The sequence below is a fragment of the Nicotiana tomentosiformis genome, chromosome 2 (assembly GCF_000390325.3).
Source record: "Nicotiana tomentosiformis chromosome 2, ASM39032v3, whole genome shotgun sequence".
Lineage (NCBI taxonomy): Eukaryota > Viridiplantae > Streptophyta > Magnoliopsida > Solanales > Solanaceae > Nicotiana > Nicotiana tomentosiformis.
The window spans coordinates 82,968,417-82,988,360 of NC_090813.1; the positions used below are offsets into that span (position 1 = coordinate 82,968,417).

The 19,944-nt window shown below is 35.6% G+C and overlaps 2 protein-coding genes across 2 annotated transcripts; one reads left to right on the plus strand and one right to left on the minus strand.

The window, feature by feature from the left end:
• Positions 1-1,408: 1,408 nt before the first annotated feature.
• On the plus strand, positions 1,409-15,028 carry LOC104107226 (heat shock 70 kDa protein 16). Its single transcript, XM_009615960.4, has 10 exons — positions 1,409-1,610; positions 1,796-3,096; positions 4,666-4,878; positions 7,012-7,107; positions 7,223-7,291; positions 11,605-11,805; positions 12,365-12,511; positions 12,607-12,735; positions 12,818-12,948; positions 14,565-15,028. The coding sequence occupies exons 2-10, from the start codon at positions 1,927-1,929 to the stop codon at positions 14,668-14,670; spliced, it is 2,262 nt and encodes a 753-aa protein (XP_009614255.1). The 5' UTR covers positions 1,409-1,610; positions 1,796-1,926; the 3' UTR covers positions 14,671-15,028.
• Positions 15,029-15,237: 209 nt separating this feature from the next.
• LOC104107227 (protein DETOXIFICATION 40) lies at positions 15,238-19,261 on the minus strand. The gene is given in 7 exon segments (XM_009615961.4): positions 15,238-15,559; positions 15,643-15,729; positions 15,866-15,984; positions 17,419-17,657; positions 17,791-17,847; positions 18,141-18,772; positions 18,863-19,261. Coding segments are annotated over 7 exon segments (1,512 nt in total). The 5' UTR covers positions 19,175-19,261; the 3' UTR covers positions 15,238-15,493.
• Positions 19,262-19,944: the final 683 nt, after the last annotated feature.

Genomic DNA, 19,944 nt, shown 5'->3' on the forward strand with positions numbered 1-19,944 from the left:
GACGTCCTTAACTTCATGTGTGCAGTGTAAATATTAATGACATAATATCCTTAACTTGTATTTGCACCTTTTGTTGTTAAACTTTAGGACCTCATATCCTTAACTTTATATGTGTAGTGTAAATGTTAAGGACATAGTGTCCCTAACTTCATGTGTGCAGTGTAAATATTAAGGACATAGTGTCCTTAACTTCATGAATACTTTGTAAATATTAAGGACAAAGTGTCCTGTATTTGCACATTCCGTTGTTAAACTTTAGGATATCATATCCTTGACTTCATATGTGCAGTGTAAATGTTAAGGACACCATGTTCTTAATATTTACACATCACTCATGAAGAAATGGTAAAAACGTCTTTTCGTATTAATTTTAATAGAGTAGTGGCTATTTTTGCTAAGTATTAAAAATACTGGATAAAAACAAAATACCATGTTAAAAAGTGGCTATCCCACGTCATTTCTACAATTTCTAGTCGGTATACATATATTATACATGGATTAAACACAATTATACATATATTATACGTCCGCAAGCTATTTTTAATTTAAAAGTTTAGATCGACTGATATTTGGGTAAATTCTTCAATGATGTTTCCTTCTTAAGTTTCATTTTCCAATGTTTTTTCCGTTCTTTTTGTCACGACAATGGATCTCTAGTGTAAAGAACGATGAAAATAAGAAGCTTAGAGTATGTAAGATTGAGTATGCCTCAAATAATAAGATTTGATAGTTTGAACTAATTAATTCTCACAATAATAATATCAAGATTTAGTTATTTTGAAATCAAACTTTTAAAGAATGGTAACTTGTCATTCTAAATAATGTTTATAATTATTGCTACTATAGACCAAACAATTTAAAAATAAAAGTATTCAGATATAATAATATCTGAATACTTTATATAAATTAGATGATGAATCTAATTCAATATAATATTAAATAAATTAGAGAATTTGTGGTCGAGTCTCATTATTATTTATCAATAAAATATTTATATTCTTACTAAATTAAATAAATAGACCAGACGTAAATTTAGACAAGACAATCACACCACTTCAGATGGGACAATTTACACAATTCAATTATGTTTTCTTGCCTTCTTAAATCTTTTTTTCACCTTCAGCTTCCCACTAAAGAAAAGGGAAAAGAATGGGAAACAAAAGAAGAAGAGGGAAATTAAAGTAAAGGGTCAGAAAAAGGAAAATGAAATAATTAATACTACTTCTAAGTTCTAACACAAACGCAAAATAAAATATACGTTGTACAATTTCGAGTTTTTCTTCCTTTCTTTTCCCCCCCAAGGTTTAAGTAAAGGATCAGAAAAAGGAAAATGAGAATAATTAATACTTCTGACTCAAATGCAAAATAAAATATACGTTGTACAATTTTCGGAGTTTTTCTTCTTTTCTTTTTCCCCCGAAGGTTATTTTCGGAGTTATTGTAAAAATAAGAATGTAATGCTGTAGACAACGAATAATGGAATATATTTTCAAAAAAGTTCTGCTTTCTTTCATCTGACAAACAATTCGGAGACTTTCGCTTTTTTGCATCCATAGACGACCATCAACTTCTTCCTTGTTAGGGTTTCCTCTGTTTCCCTCTCAAATCAGGTACTTTCAATTCATATACTTCCTCATTCTTAGCTTCCGTATCCATGTATTTCGTATAAATTCGAATGCACGTATTCTAACAAGTAATACGTATTATGCTTATTGATTTTCATGGCATCACGTAATTTCGGTGAATTTCACGTTGAATTTTGGTATTTATGTTCTTTTGTCAATTTTTTTTCCAGGTTTGATTGGTTCAATTTGAAAATTTTTGTGTTCTGCTATCTGTGATGATTTGACATTAGGTATTAGGTCTGGTTCAATTTGTGTATAGAGCTTTGTTTTTGGAAGGATATATAGCTAAGTTTGGCTGAAAATGAGTGTAGTTGGGTTTGATGTTGGAAATGAAAACTGTGTTATAGCATTTGCAAAGCAACGTGGCATTGATGTAATATTAAACGATGAATCGAAACGAGAGACGCCGGCAGTGGTGTCATTTGGTGAGAAGCAAAGGTTCATTGGCTCGGCTGGAGCTGCATCGGCCACTATGAACCCGAAATCAACTATTTCGCAGGTTAAGAGGTTGATTGGTAGGAAATATAGGGAGCCTGCTGTTCAGATGGACCTGAAATTGCTTCCATTCGCGACCTCTGAGGGACCAGATGGTGGCATTTTGATTCATTTGCAGTACATGAATGAGAAGCAGAGTTTCACTCCTGTTCAGATTATGGCAATGCTATTTGCACATTTGAAGCAGATTGCTGAGAAGAATCTTGAAATGGATGTTTCGGATTGCGTTATTGGCATACCTTCGTACTTCACTGATTTACAGAGACGTGCTTATCTGTATGCAGCGGAAATCGCAGGGTTGAAGCCGTTGAGATTGATGCATGACGGCACTGCCACTGCACTGGGTTACGGAATATACAAGACTGATTTTTCAGCTGGGGGTCCAACAAATGTTGTGTTTGTTGATGTTGGCCATTGTGATACACAAGTTGTTGTAGCATCTTTTGAACCTGGTCATATGAAGATATTGTCTCATGCTTTTGATAGTGACTTGGGAGGGAGAGACTTTGATGAGGTTTTATTTAGACATTTTGCTGCAAATTTCAAGGAACAGTACAATATTGATGTTTATTCAAATGCTCGAGCTTCTATAAGATTGAGGGCTGCATGTGAGAAACTGAAGAAAGTTTTAAGTGCAAATGCAGAGGCTCCGCTTAATATTGAGTGCTTGATGGATGAGAAAGATGTAAAAGGTTTCATCAAAAGAGAGGACTTTGAGAAGCTTTCATCAGATTTATTGGAGAAGATAAGCATTCCTTGTCGTAAAGCTTTGCTTGATTCTGGTTTGACTGCTGACAGGATTCATACTCTTGAGCTTGTAGGATCAGGCTCTAGAATTCCAGCTGTAGGAAGAATTTTAAATTCGCTATTCAGAAAAGAACCTGGGCGGACAATAAATGCTAGTGAGTGTGTTGCACGTGGATGTGCTCTTCAATGTGCAATGCTCAGCCCTATATTTCGTGTTAGAGAATACGAGGTTTGTGATGTAATCTAATATTTATGATCAGTATGGCTGTGAATTGCTTTCTGTTTCCTGTTAGCATTTGATTTGCCCAAATTAGATTAGAAGCTCTATATGGATAAGATTGCTCCTTCGTCAAAAGGGGGTGTTTAGTTTTAATGGCCCAAGAAACAAAAATTTCTATACTCTCATGGGCTGGTTTTACTTAAGTTTCTCAATTAATGTGATGAATATGGTAATGATGTTAGATGTCTCAAGTTTTTTTCTCTCTTTCTCTCTTTGTTTTTTAATTCAATTCTCTTTTTCTGCGGGAGTTTGAAGTTGTATGATGTAAAAACCTCTATTTGTATAAACAACCTCTTTCGTGGCTATAGACCATTCTAGAAGATTCATCACTGAAATAGTATTCCAGCAGTTAATAGAACAAATATCAGAAAAACATACTTGAGTAATGAATGAAGACATGAAGAAAATGAAAAATTCATTAGACGATGAAGAACATGGATAAATTAAGCGACTTTAGTATCGCAATGGCCACTCCAGCAGATCATGTTGCTAATTCACTACTTCAGAAGATACGAAGGAATGAAAAATTCATTAGACTACAAAGACCATGGAGAAATTAAGCGACTTTCGAAATACCTGCTCTAATACACTACTTCAGAAAGCCAAAATATTACGCCGGGGAGCAATATAGTTAGCTGTTAAAAGACACATAAAACCAAAAGAAATAATTTATTGAGTTATGAGAACCATACCTGTTAAGAATTGATAAGTCAGAGTTTGTAATACTCATCGTGGCAGAGAGCATTTTAGGGAGATTAAAATGCAGGTAAGAGATCGTGACCTAGCACATCTTTTGACTTAGTCTTGTTTGGAAGTTGGAACCAGGCAGAGTGACCACCGAAGGCTTTGAGTAGGGAAAGATGAATAGCTAGATCAAGCATATGAGTGAAACTTGTTGATATTGAAGCATTTTAGGGAGATTAAAATGCAGGTAAGAGATCGTGATCTAGCACATCTTTTGACTTAGTCTTGTTTGGAAGTTGGAACCAGGCAGAGTGACCACCGAAGGCTTTGAGTAGGGAAAGATGAATAGCTAGATCAAGCATATGAGTGAAACTTGTTGATATTGAATTTGTAGAATACACTCCTTATTATTTTTTAAAAAAACTCTTTTACTTTACTACAAGCATTTTGTTACTAATTCTAGTATTTTTTTTAATTTTTTTTTGTAATAAATCAGAAGTACATTTGAAATAACTAAAAGGAGGATTTTTTTTTATAAGTACTAAAAAGAGAAAAAAGTTATTATGCATTAGGGACAGTTTATTACATCTGCATCATAATGATGCTTTTTAATGCTTAAGGCCCATCATGAATAGGTTCCTAAAACCTAAAATTCATCTCACAACCACTACTTTTGCAAAGCAACAATAAAAAAAGATGTCCAGAGAATTACAGTAACAGAACATAAGTGTACCGAGTCGTAGATTTGGCACAACCAATTGTGAAGTGCATGAAATATTTTCGTCTGATTATTGGTTTCATCATATTGTAAGTTCAAAAATCTTTCATTTGCAGGTTCAGGATTCATTTCCTTTCTCCATTGGATTTGCATCTGATGAGGGCCCAGTTTGCACCCTATCAAATGGCATATTGTTTCCAAAGGGCCATAGTTTTCCAAGCATGAAAGTGCTCACATTGCATAGGAGCAGCTGTTTCAACTTGGAGGCTTTCTACACTAACCAGAATGAGTTGCCACCAGGTGTATCCGATAAAATAAGCAAATCTACGGTACAGTTTACTTTGCCCATACTAATAGAAACACTTTTATTTCCCAAGCTTTATTTGGGAGTTCAAGACGTATTATATCACATTTGATTTCGTCATTAAAAAAAATCACATTTGATCTAATTTTCTTGATTATGTTAGGAATGATTTTGGATAGTTGGATTACTCTAAACTAGTTAGTTCTAGTTGCTGAGGTTACAACTTAAAGATCTCTCAGAATCCGAGTTTGGTACAGCCCATCAAACCACCTTTGAGAACTTATATACAGCAGAACATTGTTTGTTACGGGTTCTTGACTTCTTGTAACCCAAATTAGTTGTTCACTTTCCTTCTTGGTTTTCTCCCAATAATGCATCCCTTGAAAGAGGAGTCTTCTCCTGATGGATTTTTCTATATATCTGTTATATTATATTTCTGAAAAGGTAAGTAGATTGCAAAAGAAAAGGTAAGTAGATTGCAAAAGAAAAGGTAAGTAGATTTCAATAAGTCAACTAAATGTCTACAGGAATTATTAGATTATATAACGTTTCATTGTGAGTTTAAAATCTACATGCACTACCCAGTAGCTTAGCATCTTTATATGGCAAAATCTTGGTGATCTTCTCTATCTAATGAATGAGGAGCCCGCTTTAAAAACGTCCTCTCTGTACCAGTCCCAGAAGCAGTTTTGCTCGGCAATGTGCCCCCAGAAAAGTAAGACATAAAATCTAACTTAATCTGTTGGCTAAATTTGAACAGTCTAGGGTAGAGGGCGGGCCCATTGTCCACTGAGTTTCGAACCGTGCGCCATTGGCTATCTGGACTTCTCAGCTATAAACAAATAATAATAAAGGATTGCGCGTGTTCATAGCTAATGTACATCAGCCAACTTTTGAGATTCAAGATTTAATAGCTAGACATTGCTGGTGAGCCACTACATAAACCCCTGGTCCCCGTCACAATTTGTACTACAAATTCAGTTATGGCATTGAAGCTAAGCTAGGAGTCAACTACAATTTGTAGGATTTCAGTTTCTCCAATGACCTATTCCTTTAGGAGTTTAGTTGCCCTCATTTACCCTTTCAAATATCAGTCAAATTCTCGCTGTCTAACTTGGATAAATCTTCAAGGTATAAAATAAGAGAAGGGAAGTATCTTTCAGGGCCTAAATCTTTTTTTCTTTGGTAAGGTCATTTGGGGTTTAAGTCTCTAGGAAAACTTTCTAGACATCTGAGATTAATTTGGAGGTTACAATGATTTTTGTTGTAACTATTTAAAAGTTATGGTCGATGTTTGTGCTAGTTTTTTAAGCATGTTAAGAAAATGGACCCCGGGTCTAACTCAATCCCCAAAAGGTAGCTCATGCAGTGAAGATGCCCAAAACCATATAATGAGAAGACAACCTATTCTCTCAACCAATGTGGGACACTTTAACACCCTTCCACAGCCAGGCCTAGACATATCAAGCATGCATAACATAACATAGGGTTCTAATATTCGGTAAACCAAGAATAAAGATGCATCTGGCTCTGCAACCAGGCTGAATTTTGTGACCACCTTATCTGAAAGCTTAATTTGTTAGAGAGCATACTTTTACTTAATTATATTATTTCTGAACACAGAGACGATAATTGTTATGAAGATTTCAAAATTCCAGTTAGAGGATAGGAAGATGGCTTTCTGCTAGCCTATTTCCCTAAGAGCTCACCAACATGTTGCATGTTTAATGTTAATACTCATGTTGAATATGAACAAAGGACACCTTTTAATTATGTCTTTTATGCGATCATGCATCTATCAGGATCTAATCATATGCTGTAAAAGGAGTTATCAAACACCTGTGTCTTTCCAAATCTCTGTGGTTGGCGAATCTAGAAGCTGAGGAAAATTGTAGCATTAAGTCTTTTCTTTCATTGCTTAAGAAGGCAGGTTATCCATTTACTGCTTCCTTGCCGAATCTTGATATGCATCATTTTGAGGAGAATACTTACCTATAAAATTAATCTTGTTTGGGCAGTTCAAGTAATTAAAATTGATGCCAGAGACATGCCTTTGCTAAGTGTCTAAGAATTTGATATTGATGCACTCATTCTTAATGTCAGGGTTGACTCCCCAATTTGTCAGTTAAGCTTACGCTGTATCTTTTTCTTATGTCAGATTGGCCCATTCCAGGTTCCTCATTCTGAAAAAGCAAAGATTAAAGTCAAAATTCAATTGAACCTCCATGGAATTGTTACGGTAGAATCGGCCTGGGTAAGTATCAATTTCATAGTATGGAAATTCATTACCGCATTTGTCATCCCTTCACCTGATCAAAATACTTGAAGATGTAAACCCGAGTTGTTACTGCATTTTGTCATCTCTTCAGCTGATCAAAGATCAAACAAGTCATTCTACTTCGGAAAATAATACTGATACTCATGCAGAAGATATGGAGGTAAGTAATTGTGAAACTTCTGGTGTTATATGGTACTGATGATAGTTACTCTGCACATTCTGCTTTAAGGTTAGTTAAATTATCATCTGGTACTTCTTGAAATCACTGCTTAAATTTGCTTCTTTTCTGGTTCTGTTTGGACCACTGTGTTAAGAGAACTAGTGGTTTGGCGGGCATTCGAAGTTATTAGTCCCTTATCTCCAAAAAGAATGACAGAATTACTATATCGTGGTTCAAGCATTTCTTTCTTTTATTACATTTTTGTCAAGCAATTTTTATATTTATAACTATAAAAATTGAAAATGATAATACCTTTTTATGTAGCTTTTAAAATATGTAATTTTATTGAAAAGAGAAAATTAAGAGAGATTTACCTTGTACTTTGTCCCATAGAGATGGTTGATTGAATTGTTGAGGCATGAGTAAGAACCTGAAGATTCTAGATTTGACTTCAAGCTGTAACACTCGCATGAGCCCATCTGTTCTAGCCCGAGTGACCACTGACCATGATTACCCAATACTTATAGGCTGTCGTAGGTTGTTCAATGGATCACATGAGGTATGAAGCTGGTCTGGGCACCTCTCCCATTTAAGTTAGAGTAGTATATACGAGAGATATTCATCTCGTTCTTTGCTTTTCCTAGTCAAGCGAAGTGGTCCTCCTCTAGGACCTTAGCCTTGTGTGATTTCAAATGGTCGACAACAGTTGGGACCTGAGAGGGCACGATTCTTCATAAGATAAAAACATTAGGAGAATTGATCCCCCTAACATAAGCGCCCTATTATTTATGAAAGCAGCCAGAGCTTACATGGTGAAAACAAAACAAGTAGCTCAATCAATTTTCTATCTAGTACTTGACTTTGCATTCTTTTAATAATACTTACAAATTTGAGAACTACATACAAAGTGACTCGTTATATTTTGTCAAATATATTTGGGAAGTTAAAATCATATTCTATGGTCTTGATTGTTTGACTCCGTGAATAGAGATCAGGTCAAATAGAATAAGACAGTATTAATCATGGTCAATATGATAAACAAACAGATGATATATGTGATATTCCATGAATAATTCGACACGGTCTCCAAATTGATATATCAAAGTTCATGTTGAAATCCTAGCTTTTGCTGCTATCAAGTGAAGTTTTAACTCTATAGTCATTACTCCTAGCGAGTAAATTTCAAAAAGTAGTAGAATGAATTAAGCAAAAGACTTGCTTAATGATGAATGTAAATGGCAGTGAAATAACCGAGTTACAGACTTACAGTAAATCAACACTTTGAGAAATGATTAGAGTTTTGATTTTACTTTTCAATTGATAAATTTTAAATACTCAATGTTCAAGTTGCAAATATTCCATTTCTTTACAAATGAAACTCTTGTCTATCCCAAAGATATGATTATATTTTAATGCTTGAATTTGCTGAAGATTTGCTTAGATAGTCAGTTAAATGTGAAGAAACTATATATGCTGTGGATCTAAATAAATAAACAAATAATGCGTCCCCTCTCTAATAGTTCAAGCTTTTAAATGAGGCGGTTCACATAATTCAACTTGCCATTAGATATAGAGTGGTAAGTAATCTCGCCATACATCAAGAATTGGAAGGCAGGTACGATTTTACTAGTTCCACGCACAACTTTGGCTTAAATCACAAGTTGGAGTCTCACCGGCATCCATCAAGGAAGAAATTTCTATGTGCTTGACTCACTTAGAAGAATCAGATCTGACACGTGAGGAGGTGTGTTATAGACCTAAATAAATAAATAGTTAAACAAATTAATTTTTTCTTTATCCATTTGGACTTTTAGATGACGTTGTCGCATAATTCAAAGAATAGTACTTAAAACTCAAAATAATATGAACTATTATAATGGTGTTAGTTACCTCTTTAGAGCTCGTAGACTTTTCTGTTAAAAGAAAAAGTCCTTAAAATTTGATTGACTGACTTTAGATTTGGAACGAAATAGAGGTAGGAAGGGAGTATTCAACAACGTGGCATAACTTTATTTATTGTTTTTTTCTCAAAAAATTATTTAATGAATACCAGAATTCAATTTGTTTTAAGCATATTTTGTCAGAATACAACCAGGCCTAAAATTGAAACATTCCCATCTCCGAGATTGATTTAGAGAGGCACTATCCGAGTACAGAGATCCCCAAAGGTCGCATGTTTATCAATTTACAGTCGTTAGTGCAAATATGTTTTTATGCTTCCTATAACTAGTTATAAAATGTTGATCCATTTAAATGGTATATTTGACATTTTTATCTTCTTTGGGGAAATGCAATATGTTTTTTTTTTGGATGAGGAATACAACAACAAAAAACCCAGTGGGATCCCACAAGTGGGGTCTGTGGAGGGTAATGTGCACGCAAACCTTACCCCTACCCCGGGGAGGTAGAGAGGCTATTTCCGAAAGATCCTCGGCTCGAGATGATGAATAGAAAACAATCAAATATCAACAACAATAGCCAGAAAAATGATAACAACAATATAAGAACTAGAAAAAAAAAATAGATGGAAGAAAGCAATAGCACTAGCAATAGCAACAAACAGTAACCACGACAAGATACTAGAAAACCAAAGCAGAAGATAGTAAGAAATAGCCGTAATACTAGCAATCTAGGAACAACGACAAGGTACTAGCAGACTAGTCCTAATCTAAGTTGCTCGGGCACGGGTGCGGGTGTCCGACACCGGTGCAGATCTAGAGGTCGGATCCTTCGTGATGTGAATTCTAAGATTGGGGGATACAGATCCTAGTACGGATACGGGTGCCAGGATTTGGCTAAAAATAATTCAAAAAAAAAATTAATATAAAAATATCTCTAAACTATGAGAAATTTTGTGGAATACTTACGGATAGTTTGTAAAACGTGAATTTCTTTTTTATTCTCAAGTTGTAGTTAAGTAAAAGATTGATTTTCTAGATAAGGTATGCTATTTTCTTCAAATTTACCCTATTTTTGGTTCTGATTTCGGGAATCAAATTGTATCTCGTCTCGAATTTTTCCGTCCGTCGTGGTCAAAGTACCCAAAATTGTTTGAATAGATCCGATACGGATCCCATACCCACACCCATACTAGTGTCATGTCGACACGAGTGCGGCTAATAAATTGTCGTGTCGGAGCAACTTAGGTCCTAATAAACCCGGAACGGACCAGAGAAACATACTACGACCTATTACCCCTCCATTCTAATCCTCGACCTCCCTACCCTCCTATCAAGGGTCATGTCCTTGGTAAGTTGAAGTCGTGCCATTTTCTGCATGATCACCTCTGCCCAATACTTCTTAGGCCGCCCTCTACCACTTCTCATACCCGCCAGAGCCAATCGTACACACCTCCTCACTGGGGCATCTAAGCTTCTCCTTCTCACATGCCCGAACCATCTAAGCCTCGCTTTTCGCATCTTATCCTCCGTGGGGGCCACGCCCACCTTCTCCCGAATGTCTTCATTCCTAATCCTATCCAACGTAGTGTGCTCGCCATCCATTGCAACATCCTCATTTCAGCTACGTTCATCTTCTGGATATGGGAGTACAATATCCAGGTTGGATATTGTATAAGGAATACAATATGATTTTTATGAAGATACTGATTTTAAAATATGAAAACAAAAGGATTCAAGATATTGCATTTCTTGAATAATATATATATTAGTCATTTGATTGGCCATTGTACTCGATTTAGTAGTCCATGTTTACATGGAAGCATTTGACCTTTTATGACTAAATTATTTACACGGTAGACACACGTTGTGTTTAATTTTAGTCATATTGCATGCCAGATTCTTTTTTTAGATTATTTTAGAACGAAGGGATCATTGTGATTCATTTTGCTTCTTCTAATCTATAGTAATTAATTCTCTTGGAGTTTGAACAACTAGGCCTGACTGAATCAAGTGAAAAAAGTTTCCATGAGCTTTTGTGGTGGTCCTGTTTGTTAACCTCTGAAGACATGTCTTTGAGTTCATGTAGGAATCATGTGGTGAATTTGCATTAATGGAAGTGAAGAAACTGCATAGTTACTCTTCTCTCTTTTGCATTGATGTTGCAATCTCGCTATTACTTTAGTTAGGGAGTACTCTAGGGTAATTGATTATTTATTTTCCTCCGAAAAGTAGTATACTTAGCCGTTGTCAGCTAATTAGATAAGTTGGTCATAAACTAGTACCTGAGGCTAGGATGTCAGTGAGATGTTATTCCATTTGTGTGCCATTTATTATTCTTTGGTTGGAAACATTTTGGCTGTGTAAATGTGTAGTTGGCTATTTGTAAATGGAACCATGTGATTCTTTATGCAGGGAGATGATACAAGAAAAAGTAAGGCCGTTAAGAGGCAGGATATACCTGTCAGTGAAAGTGTCAATGGTGGAATGACCTTGGCGGAGCTATCCCAAGCTCAGGAAAAGGAATGCCAGTTAGCTGAGCAAGACATAAAGGTGGAGCGAACTAAAGATAAGAAAAACACCCTGGAGGCATACGTCTATGAAACTCGTAATAAGGTATAACATCAAATTTTAAGTCTCGTAACGATCTTTTCTTCAAAAGCTGCCAGGGAAGTAGGTTAAGTTGTGCTAATGTATTCAACTGATTTGTTTCACACTTCTAAGTTAAGAATGCACCTTGAAAGAATGTAACATTTTCATATTTAAATTAAAGTTTCACACTGAAGCGGAAGGTTGAGGAGTGATAATGCGTCAATACATATATGTAAAATTTTACTTTCTCATTATCCTTACCTTGACAAGTCGCCTTTTTCCAATTTTTGATGGACTGTTGAATTTGCAGTACTACTAGCAATTTTTAATTCTTCCTCCTGAGTAAGGTTGTTTTGCAAATACCAGTATGTGACACTCATAACTTATAAACGTATGTTGGACTTGATGCATAGTAGTTTTTTGTCACTATTTATTACCTTGTCATTTTGTTATGGACGTTTGTGTCCAAATGTCAATTTTGATATATGCCATTTGCTAATTTGGTTTTTGTTTAGTTAATTGTTATCAGTATCTTGGTCCACTTCCTTTACTTTTTGCATCTACTTGAATATCTTTTTAATAGCTTTTGAATACATACCGGAGCTTTGCTACGGATTCGGAGAGGGAGGGTATCTCATGTAATCTACAACAGACTGAAGAATGGCTCTATGAAGATGGAGATGATGAGTCTGAACATGTCTATGCGGAGAAGCTAGATGATCTTAAAAAGGTTCTTGTCATTTGGTATTAGTTGTAGAGTTTAGTTTTGCTTTTCCTATGCCTATTAACTGTTTGGAAGTGACACAATCAACCATTTGTTATTAGATGGTGGATCCCGTGGAGAATCGATACAAGGAAGAAGAGGCGCGGGCACAAGCAACACGAAATCTATTAAATAGCATTGTGGAATACCGGATGGCTGCAGGATCACTTGCAGCCAGTGAGAAAGACGCCGTATGACTTTGTTTATATAACATGTACAGGTCACTGGAACTTCCTTGTGACATTGTGATTTAACTGAACTTTTTCTTTGCAGGTCATTAACGAATGCCATAAAGCAGAGCAATGGCTCCGAGAGAAATCCCATCAGCAGGAGGCACTGCCAAGAAATGCTGATCCAGTACTGTGGTCTAGTGAAATCAAAAGAAAGACAGAGGCTTTTGAAGCGTATGTTCTTCGTCTTACCAAACATGGCTAATGAACATATGATACATCAACAATCTTGTTTTTCACATCACGGTTGTTAGACATCTTATGGTTGCATGGGGTCGGTACCCGCAAGATTGTTCTGAAAACTTGATTTACTCTTTTTCCGCCCTTCAGTGAGTGATTTGCTCTTTTTTCTGCCTTCAGTTAGTCCATGCTTAACTGACACATTCACATGGTTATGATGTTTCAAATTGCATTCTTGGCTGTGCATTATGTGCAATGTTTTAGTTTGCTGGTCATCACAGTGGTGGAAAGTTTTGATTGACCAGTCTTCATATAGGGGTTTAAATAACTAGGTTGCATTCTTGACGCGATAAGTTTTCAAATTTTAAGTATCGGCAAAACTCACCTACTTTGTTCAATCTTGAAACTTCTTCTTTATATAGTTATTCATCTTAAAAATTGTAATGAATCAACTCAGGAAATAGCAAATTGTTATTTAATACATTCTGTTTGCTTACAAGAAGATGAGGATAAAATTCTGAGTAAATTTACATTTATTTCATTTCCTGAAATGGAGCAGAGTTGAAAGTTATCCCTTTTCTTATATCTGCAATTAATTATTTTAAAGAAACGTCTGTTTCTTCATAGTTTAGGGGTATAAATTACTAGGTTGCATTCTTGACACGATCAGTAACCATCTCATTAAGTTAATTTGCCTAAGTTATTCCATCTATCTGTTTTTTTTTCTTTTGTCCAATTTTCAAGTTTTTAAGAATGACTCGGCCAAAGTTACCTATTTTATTCAATCTTGAAAATTCTTCTTTTTATGATTACTCATCTTAAATATTGTAGTGAATCAACTCAGGAAACAGCAAATTGTTATTTAGTACATTCTGTATACTTGCAGAAGATAAGGAAATATTTTATGAGTAATTTTACATTATTTCCATTCTTGAAATGGAGCAGATTTGAAAGTTATCCTTTTTTCTTAAATCTGCAATTAGTTATTTAAAATAAATCTGTTTCTTTTGATAAGAAAAAACCACATCTGTTTCTAGGTGCAATTCTTTCCTGTCAAGCTGTTATCCTTTTGTACTCATATTTGTGTGATATTCTTTTACTGGGTAAGCAAAATATTAATTTTTGAAATTTGGGTGGACAGGCAGTTAGATTGTTTTATAAAGATGATGATATTTGAAGAGAAGATATAATTTTGCGTTAGCACCTGTTTCATGCTCTTTGGCTGGAGTTGTACCCTAGTTGTGTTCGTTTTGAAAATCCAGGGAAAATTCTTTTATGATACTAATTAGTATGTATCTAGGTATACCACACACCCACAGGCACACATGTACGCCATCACTCTTTTTCAGACTTTGAGAAGGCGTCATCATTCTGCCTACACTTATCACATACATAAAAGAGTCGCTTCCCTGAAAGCAAAGCCACTTTACTCTTACTTCTTAACTAATTAGTTAGAATTTTAAGATTGATTGGTTAGGAGTTATGGTTAAGACCCAATTAGGAAGAGCCTAGCAAGTACTCTTGAGAGATATGCAGCTTATTGATTTCTGCTGCATCTTTTGTGTTTTCTCCTTGCCTATTGTGCAATAATATTGTGAAACACATTTCAGGATGTGCAAGCATGTAATGAGGCACAAGTCATCTCCCCAAAAAACTGAAGATGGTTCAGGCTCGGATCCCAGAAGTAAAAGGGAGGATGACATGGATGTTGATTAAGCTGCACGAGTAACAAATATGGGAGCAGGCATGACAAATGATCAGATTATTTGTGATTGAGGCTTGAGTACATCTCACCCACCAGAGGCTTATTGAGAGTTATCTCTGGTACTTAAAATCAAGTCATTCTCTATTTTGGGTAGCATTATTTTGTTGTCTATGCAAATTTTGTGTTCTTTATAATATGGATCCCCAAGTCACCGTGTTACCTTAGTCGCCTCAAAATATAAATTGATTATATGCAGAGTTTCTGCTGCTTTTGTTGATTTTAACCGCTCATAGGAGGGAGCATACGCTGGATATGAGAAACATTTTGTACTTGGACATTAAGAAACAAACTAAAGATTTTTTTTGTAAACAGTTGTTATTGTTCTCTGTTGTGAGTAGTGCAAATACTCTTCATATGCAATGTAGTTGCCTTTCTTAATCTATCTAGGCTTACATGAGTGTTAGAGCAAAATTGTAAGCATAGGGCGTTACTGCGTTCAGTGTGTTCATTTGTTCCCTGTTTAGATGCTCATATTATCAATTTGATTGCACGTTGTTGGCCTAATTTCAGAATTGGAGTTGATTTAACGCTCTTTATAACACAATCAAATAAGAAATCGGCAGATCCAGACAATGGTTTTGACAGATTTGATGTGATTAATTGATGGGAATTGATTGAATGGAATGATAAGTGAAACTTTCTTTTGTCAGATACACCAGAACAATTGGTTAATCTGAACTGTAGATCACTTCGTTGCCCTTGCAGGTTACTGCAAGAATTACTTGGAACTTCTTCTCCCCGTTTTATTCTTAGTCATAATGTTCTTCACCGCCTTCATTCCTTGTTTAGAGGTTCTTTTACGTTTTCCCATTTGTCCAGACGTGTTCTAGCTTTCTCTACCTGGAAAAGAAAAAAGAATCCCAAATTCAGTACAAACTTTACCACTTTCTTGTGCAATTTTGTAACTATTGACTGTAAGTTACCTCTTTATTCCAATCTGTACGGTATGTGAACCAAAGCAAAATGATGGTTTGCATCACAGTCCCTCCAATCATCCCAGTCCAAATTCCCTGCCATTAATCCAGTTACCCTGTCACGCAAGCCAGGCTATGGACATACACATACTCATAACTCATATGTGTTTGTTTTAAAATATGTATAAAAATAGAAGGCTTCTAGAATTATGAATTGTGTGCATTGAAAAACCTTAGCACCAAGGTCAAATTTGAATCCAAGAAGACATCCCACTGGAATTCCTACACCATAATAACACCCTACATTCACGTAGGCAACAAACGCTTGCCAGCCACAGCCAACAGCAACACCTGAAAAATATAGAAAATTCAACTTTTTTATGAAGTGGGACGATACGGTTTTTATTAGTTTAATTAATAGTAACGTTGGTACGCTTATAGGGTGAAACAAAATTGTAAAAGAACAAGTACAAATTTCGTTTGAGATAATTATGGTTAACTTGCAGCTAAACACGTGAATCTACAGAAACTAAAATATGCTCAAGTCCATGGACTTGTCAAAGGAAAACATTAGTTGGTAGGGGACCAATGGACAGGTGCGCAAGATGGAGGTACACCTAACAATTTGATCTACCTATGTAACAGTATGGACATAGATGAAATATTTTCCATATGCAATGTTCGTTATGCAAGCCAAACAAACTGTTGAATTCCAAATGAAAACAAATTAGGATTAAAAAGGTTTGTATTAGAGGGGCATGATAAATTGATAATCTTTCACCCACTGCATAATTTTGACACGTGATGGGTGGATAGAGGGCAAGAAGAAAACAAGAAAATTTGAAAGTCCTTTAGGTACGTCTACTACACTATCTCATCGCACTAAGTCCAGATTATGGACCTCAACTTAAGAATATATATATTGAGACAACTTAGATGGCACCTTTTACATTCTTATCTCAAAAGGAGTACATGAGTCGCTGTACTGAAAGATGGATTCAATAAGAAGGCCTGTGATATCACTTTTTTGTCAAGTCAAATTGTCTACCTTATTTGTTGTGCTTATGGTGTCTTTTTCTCATATTTGTCACTCTCATCCGAGAAAGTGATGACAAGCTTATTGAGCACTTAAGAACGAAAAACAAAAAAAGTTCATTGGACCATTTAAGACCAAATTGGGAAAGCAAAGTTCCTTCCAACTACTCCATATGCGTAGGAGATCGAGTAAAGATGAAATCAACATATTAGATCAGCTAAGCACCTTGCTCTTCTTTGAATAGAAAGCAACATTAGAAAAAGAAAAAACTTCAGAAAACTTTTATTTCTAATTTTTAATTTTAGTCTAACTTTCCCCCCTCGATGGTGGGAGAGGGAGCAGGAAAGTTGAGTAAAGATCCAGGAGAGGTGGATTTAGAGTAGAGAGGATTTTGTAGATTATAAAGTAATTCATTTTTCGACTCGAACAATGTATATATTTAACGATCAGTTCCAGACAATGGGCTCTACCCTCCCATGCAACATGTAATTAATATTGACATGGCATATCTGGTATAAAGCGAGAAGAAGCAGTGACTTAAAGAGTTTAATTATTGTGTAAAAGAATATTTAACGACATATAACTAACTACTCATGAATATATTCATGAGATTAATAACCTAAAGAACAAGACATGCAATCTGCTATAATAGGTTAAATTATACTGATAACGAGAAAATTCTTTACAATGTCAGTGTATATAAATAAATCTTATAATTAATGAGATTAACGACAAGACATGTATCTTACCAGATAACACTGGCTGGACACCATTGAGAATGAGGGTGACAGCTAAAAATGGACAAATCAGATACTGCGCATTGGCCACAGTTTCACCCTTAGTGAATGCATAGCTGATAACATTGCGCAAACACAGCACAATTATGGCTTCCACCACAGCTATGAGAAATGAAATGAATGTCACCACAAACACTGAGAATGCTGCTGACTTTGGATGTGCTGCTCCTAACTCATTGCTCACCCTTACACTGATTCAGTTTGCCAATTTTTACAACAAGTAAGATGAAAGTCATTTGCTAAAATACCACCTAATATTTTTATCTAGAAATGGATATTACACAAAAAGATTAATTGGTTCAAATATTAATCAAGAAAACTTACCTAGCAGCAGCATTGAACCCCACTGAAACCATTAACATCAGCCCATTCACTGCCATGCTACAAAATTAAAACAAAGACAATCTTTGGCTCATTAGCAACTAGCAAGTCACTGAAACTTTGCAAGATAACAGAAGCGGATCCAAAATTCAAAAAACAGTGGACACTTAGGGTACCACTGCTAAATGTTGGCCAAGAAGATCAAGCCACAATTGATTAACAACAAATTAGCCTTTTACTGTAGTGGAAGTTCTTGATGTTGCCACTCTGACAACTAACTGGTCTTATGGGATCATGAACAGATATGCTGTTTTTGGTAGCATACAAATAAATAGAAGGCTACAAAATCTCACCAAACAGAGATAGAATCCAAGGCAAGCTGAGGATTCTTGAGTAAACCAGAAAGCAACAATAGAATCTGAAAATACCAAGTCTCCAAACACAACATAACAGCTGAAGCAGCCGATAACTTCACAAATTGCCATAATCCACTAAAGGCCTCCCATCGAAAACCTGTCCAAGTAGCTTTACACCTTTCACTTCTCAATATGTATATAAATTGAGCCACCACAACAATCCACCAAGAAAAACTCAGCACAAGTGACGCTCCTATTAATCCCAGTCCACTTTTGTACACAACAATCCAACTGAGCAATAAGTGCACAAACAAAGTCCCAAGAGAAATAAAGGCACTAGGGGCTACAATACTCTGAGATTGCAAGAATTTCTGTATAGGGAAGTTGACGGCGTAAGCAAATATTTGAGGAATTAGGCCATACACAAATACTGATGTTGCTGATGCCACTGGTTTTGCTTCGCCAAGAGCGAGCAGTAAATTCTTGGAAAACAAATACACAACTGCTAGTGGAATCCCTGTTAAGGAAAGTACTACTGTTGATCTTTGCAGATAAACTCCTAGCATTTCATGTCTGTGAGCTCAATATGCTTGTCCACAAAGTGTTTCCACTGCACTCCCCATTCCTAGCTGCAATCAATAAGGGAAAAAAAATAGTTTAGAATATTTATACATGTGATCAATTGAGAAAGAAAATCAGAGATAATAAAAATACACTACCATAAGGCCATAAGCAAATAATTGGATGCCTTGATCGCCAAGAGAGGCTGCTGCAAGTTGAAGGTTCCCAAGTTGTCCTGAAAATATCCGAGTAGATATGGACATAGCATTGTTGATCATGTAAACAGCTACTGCAGGGGCTGCAAGTCGAAAAAGAAGCTGGAATTCGATCCAAGAGGCGGACCTAAGGCGTTGAAAGTAAGGTAATTGGGAGTCGGAGAGAACCTCCTCAAGCTCGGAGCTTGCTCCATGACCAGCCAACAGAGGCTGCTCAGCTTCAGACTCCATGATTTTCCCCATGCTAATGAGCATGTAGAATGAAATGAAAGTAACTTAATTTCAAGCATATAAATAATAGATGAGGTTGTCATCTTGAGGTTTTATGTGAGTTAGTGAATTACGCAATCCAATCTCAATTCAATCACATGGTTTACAATAACCTCTCATATGGTCATTTACGAAATCAAATATATCATTAGGCTTAAGTTGATATAATTATGTGGTGATACTAATATTGTCTCCTTTTGTCTTTTTGTTTTCTTGAGCCGAGGATCTTTTGAAAACAGCCTCTTTACAGGTCTGCGTACACACTACCCTCCCCAGACCCCATTAGTGAGATTTTACTGGGTTGTTGTTGTTGTTGCTGCTGCTTAAGTTGATATAATCTTACGTAAAAATAAAGGCGTGAATCTACGTGTTAATTCAAGATTTTAAGTTAATTAGTACATCTGGAACACAACGTAACTACACTCGCTACATCATTGTGATAGATTTTTTTTAACAACAGTTTTCAACTATATGAACTCTTTACTCCACATCTCTCATTTCTTTTAATTTTTTAAAAACAGAACTGGAATATATCAAACTTCTCCATAAATATATCATGAATGGCACAATTAAAAAAAAAATATCATAATGCCCGTGCGGTAGAAAATTCGCCCCTCCCAATGAAGCTTCGATTGCTAGCTGTGTAATAGTACTGTGTTTGGCCGTGCTTCTAAAATTAACTTATTTTTAAAAAATAAATTTTTCAAAAATGCTTTTCAAAAAAATAATTTTAGTGAAAAACATCTTATGTTTGG

Bases quoted from the DNA above. Each gene is read 5' to 3' on its own strand.
- LOC104107226 (XM_009615960.4), top strand. From the start codon at position 1,927: ATGAGTGTAGTTGGGTTTGATGTTGGAAATGAAAACTGTGTTATAGCA. The intron at 12,512-12,606 runs GTTCTTGTCATT...ATTTGTTATTAG, and splicing joins AGCTAGATGATCTTAAAAAG to ATGGTGGATCCCGTGGAGAA. The intron at 12,949-14,564 runs GTATGTTCTTCG...AACACATTTCAG, and splicing joins AAGACAGAGGCTTTTGAAGC to GATGTGCAAGCATGTAATGA.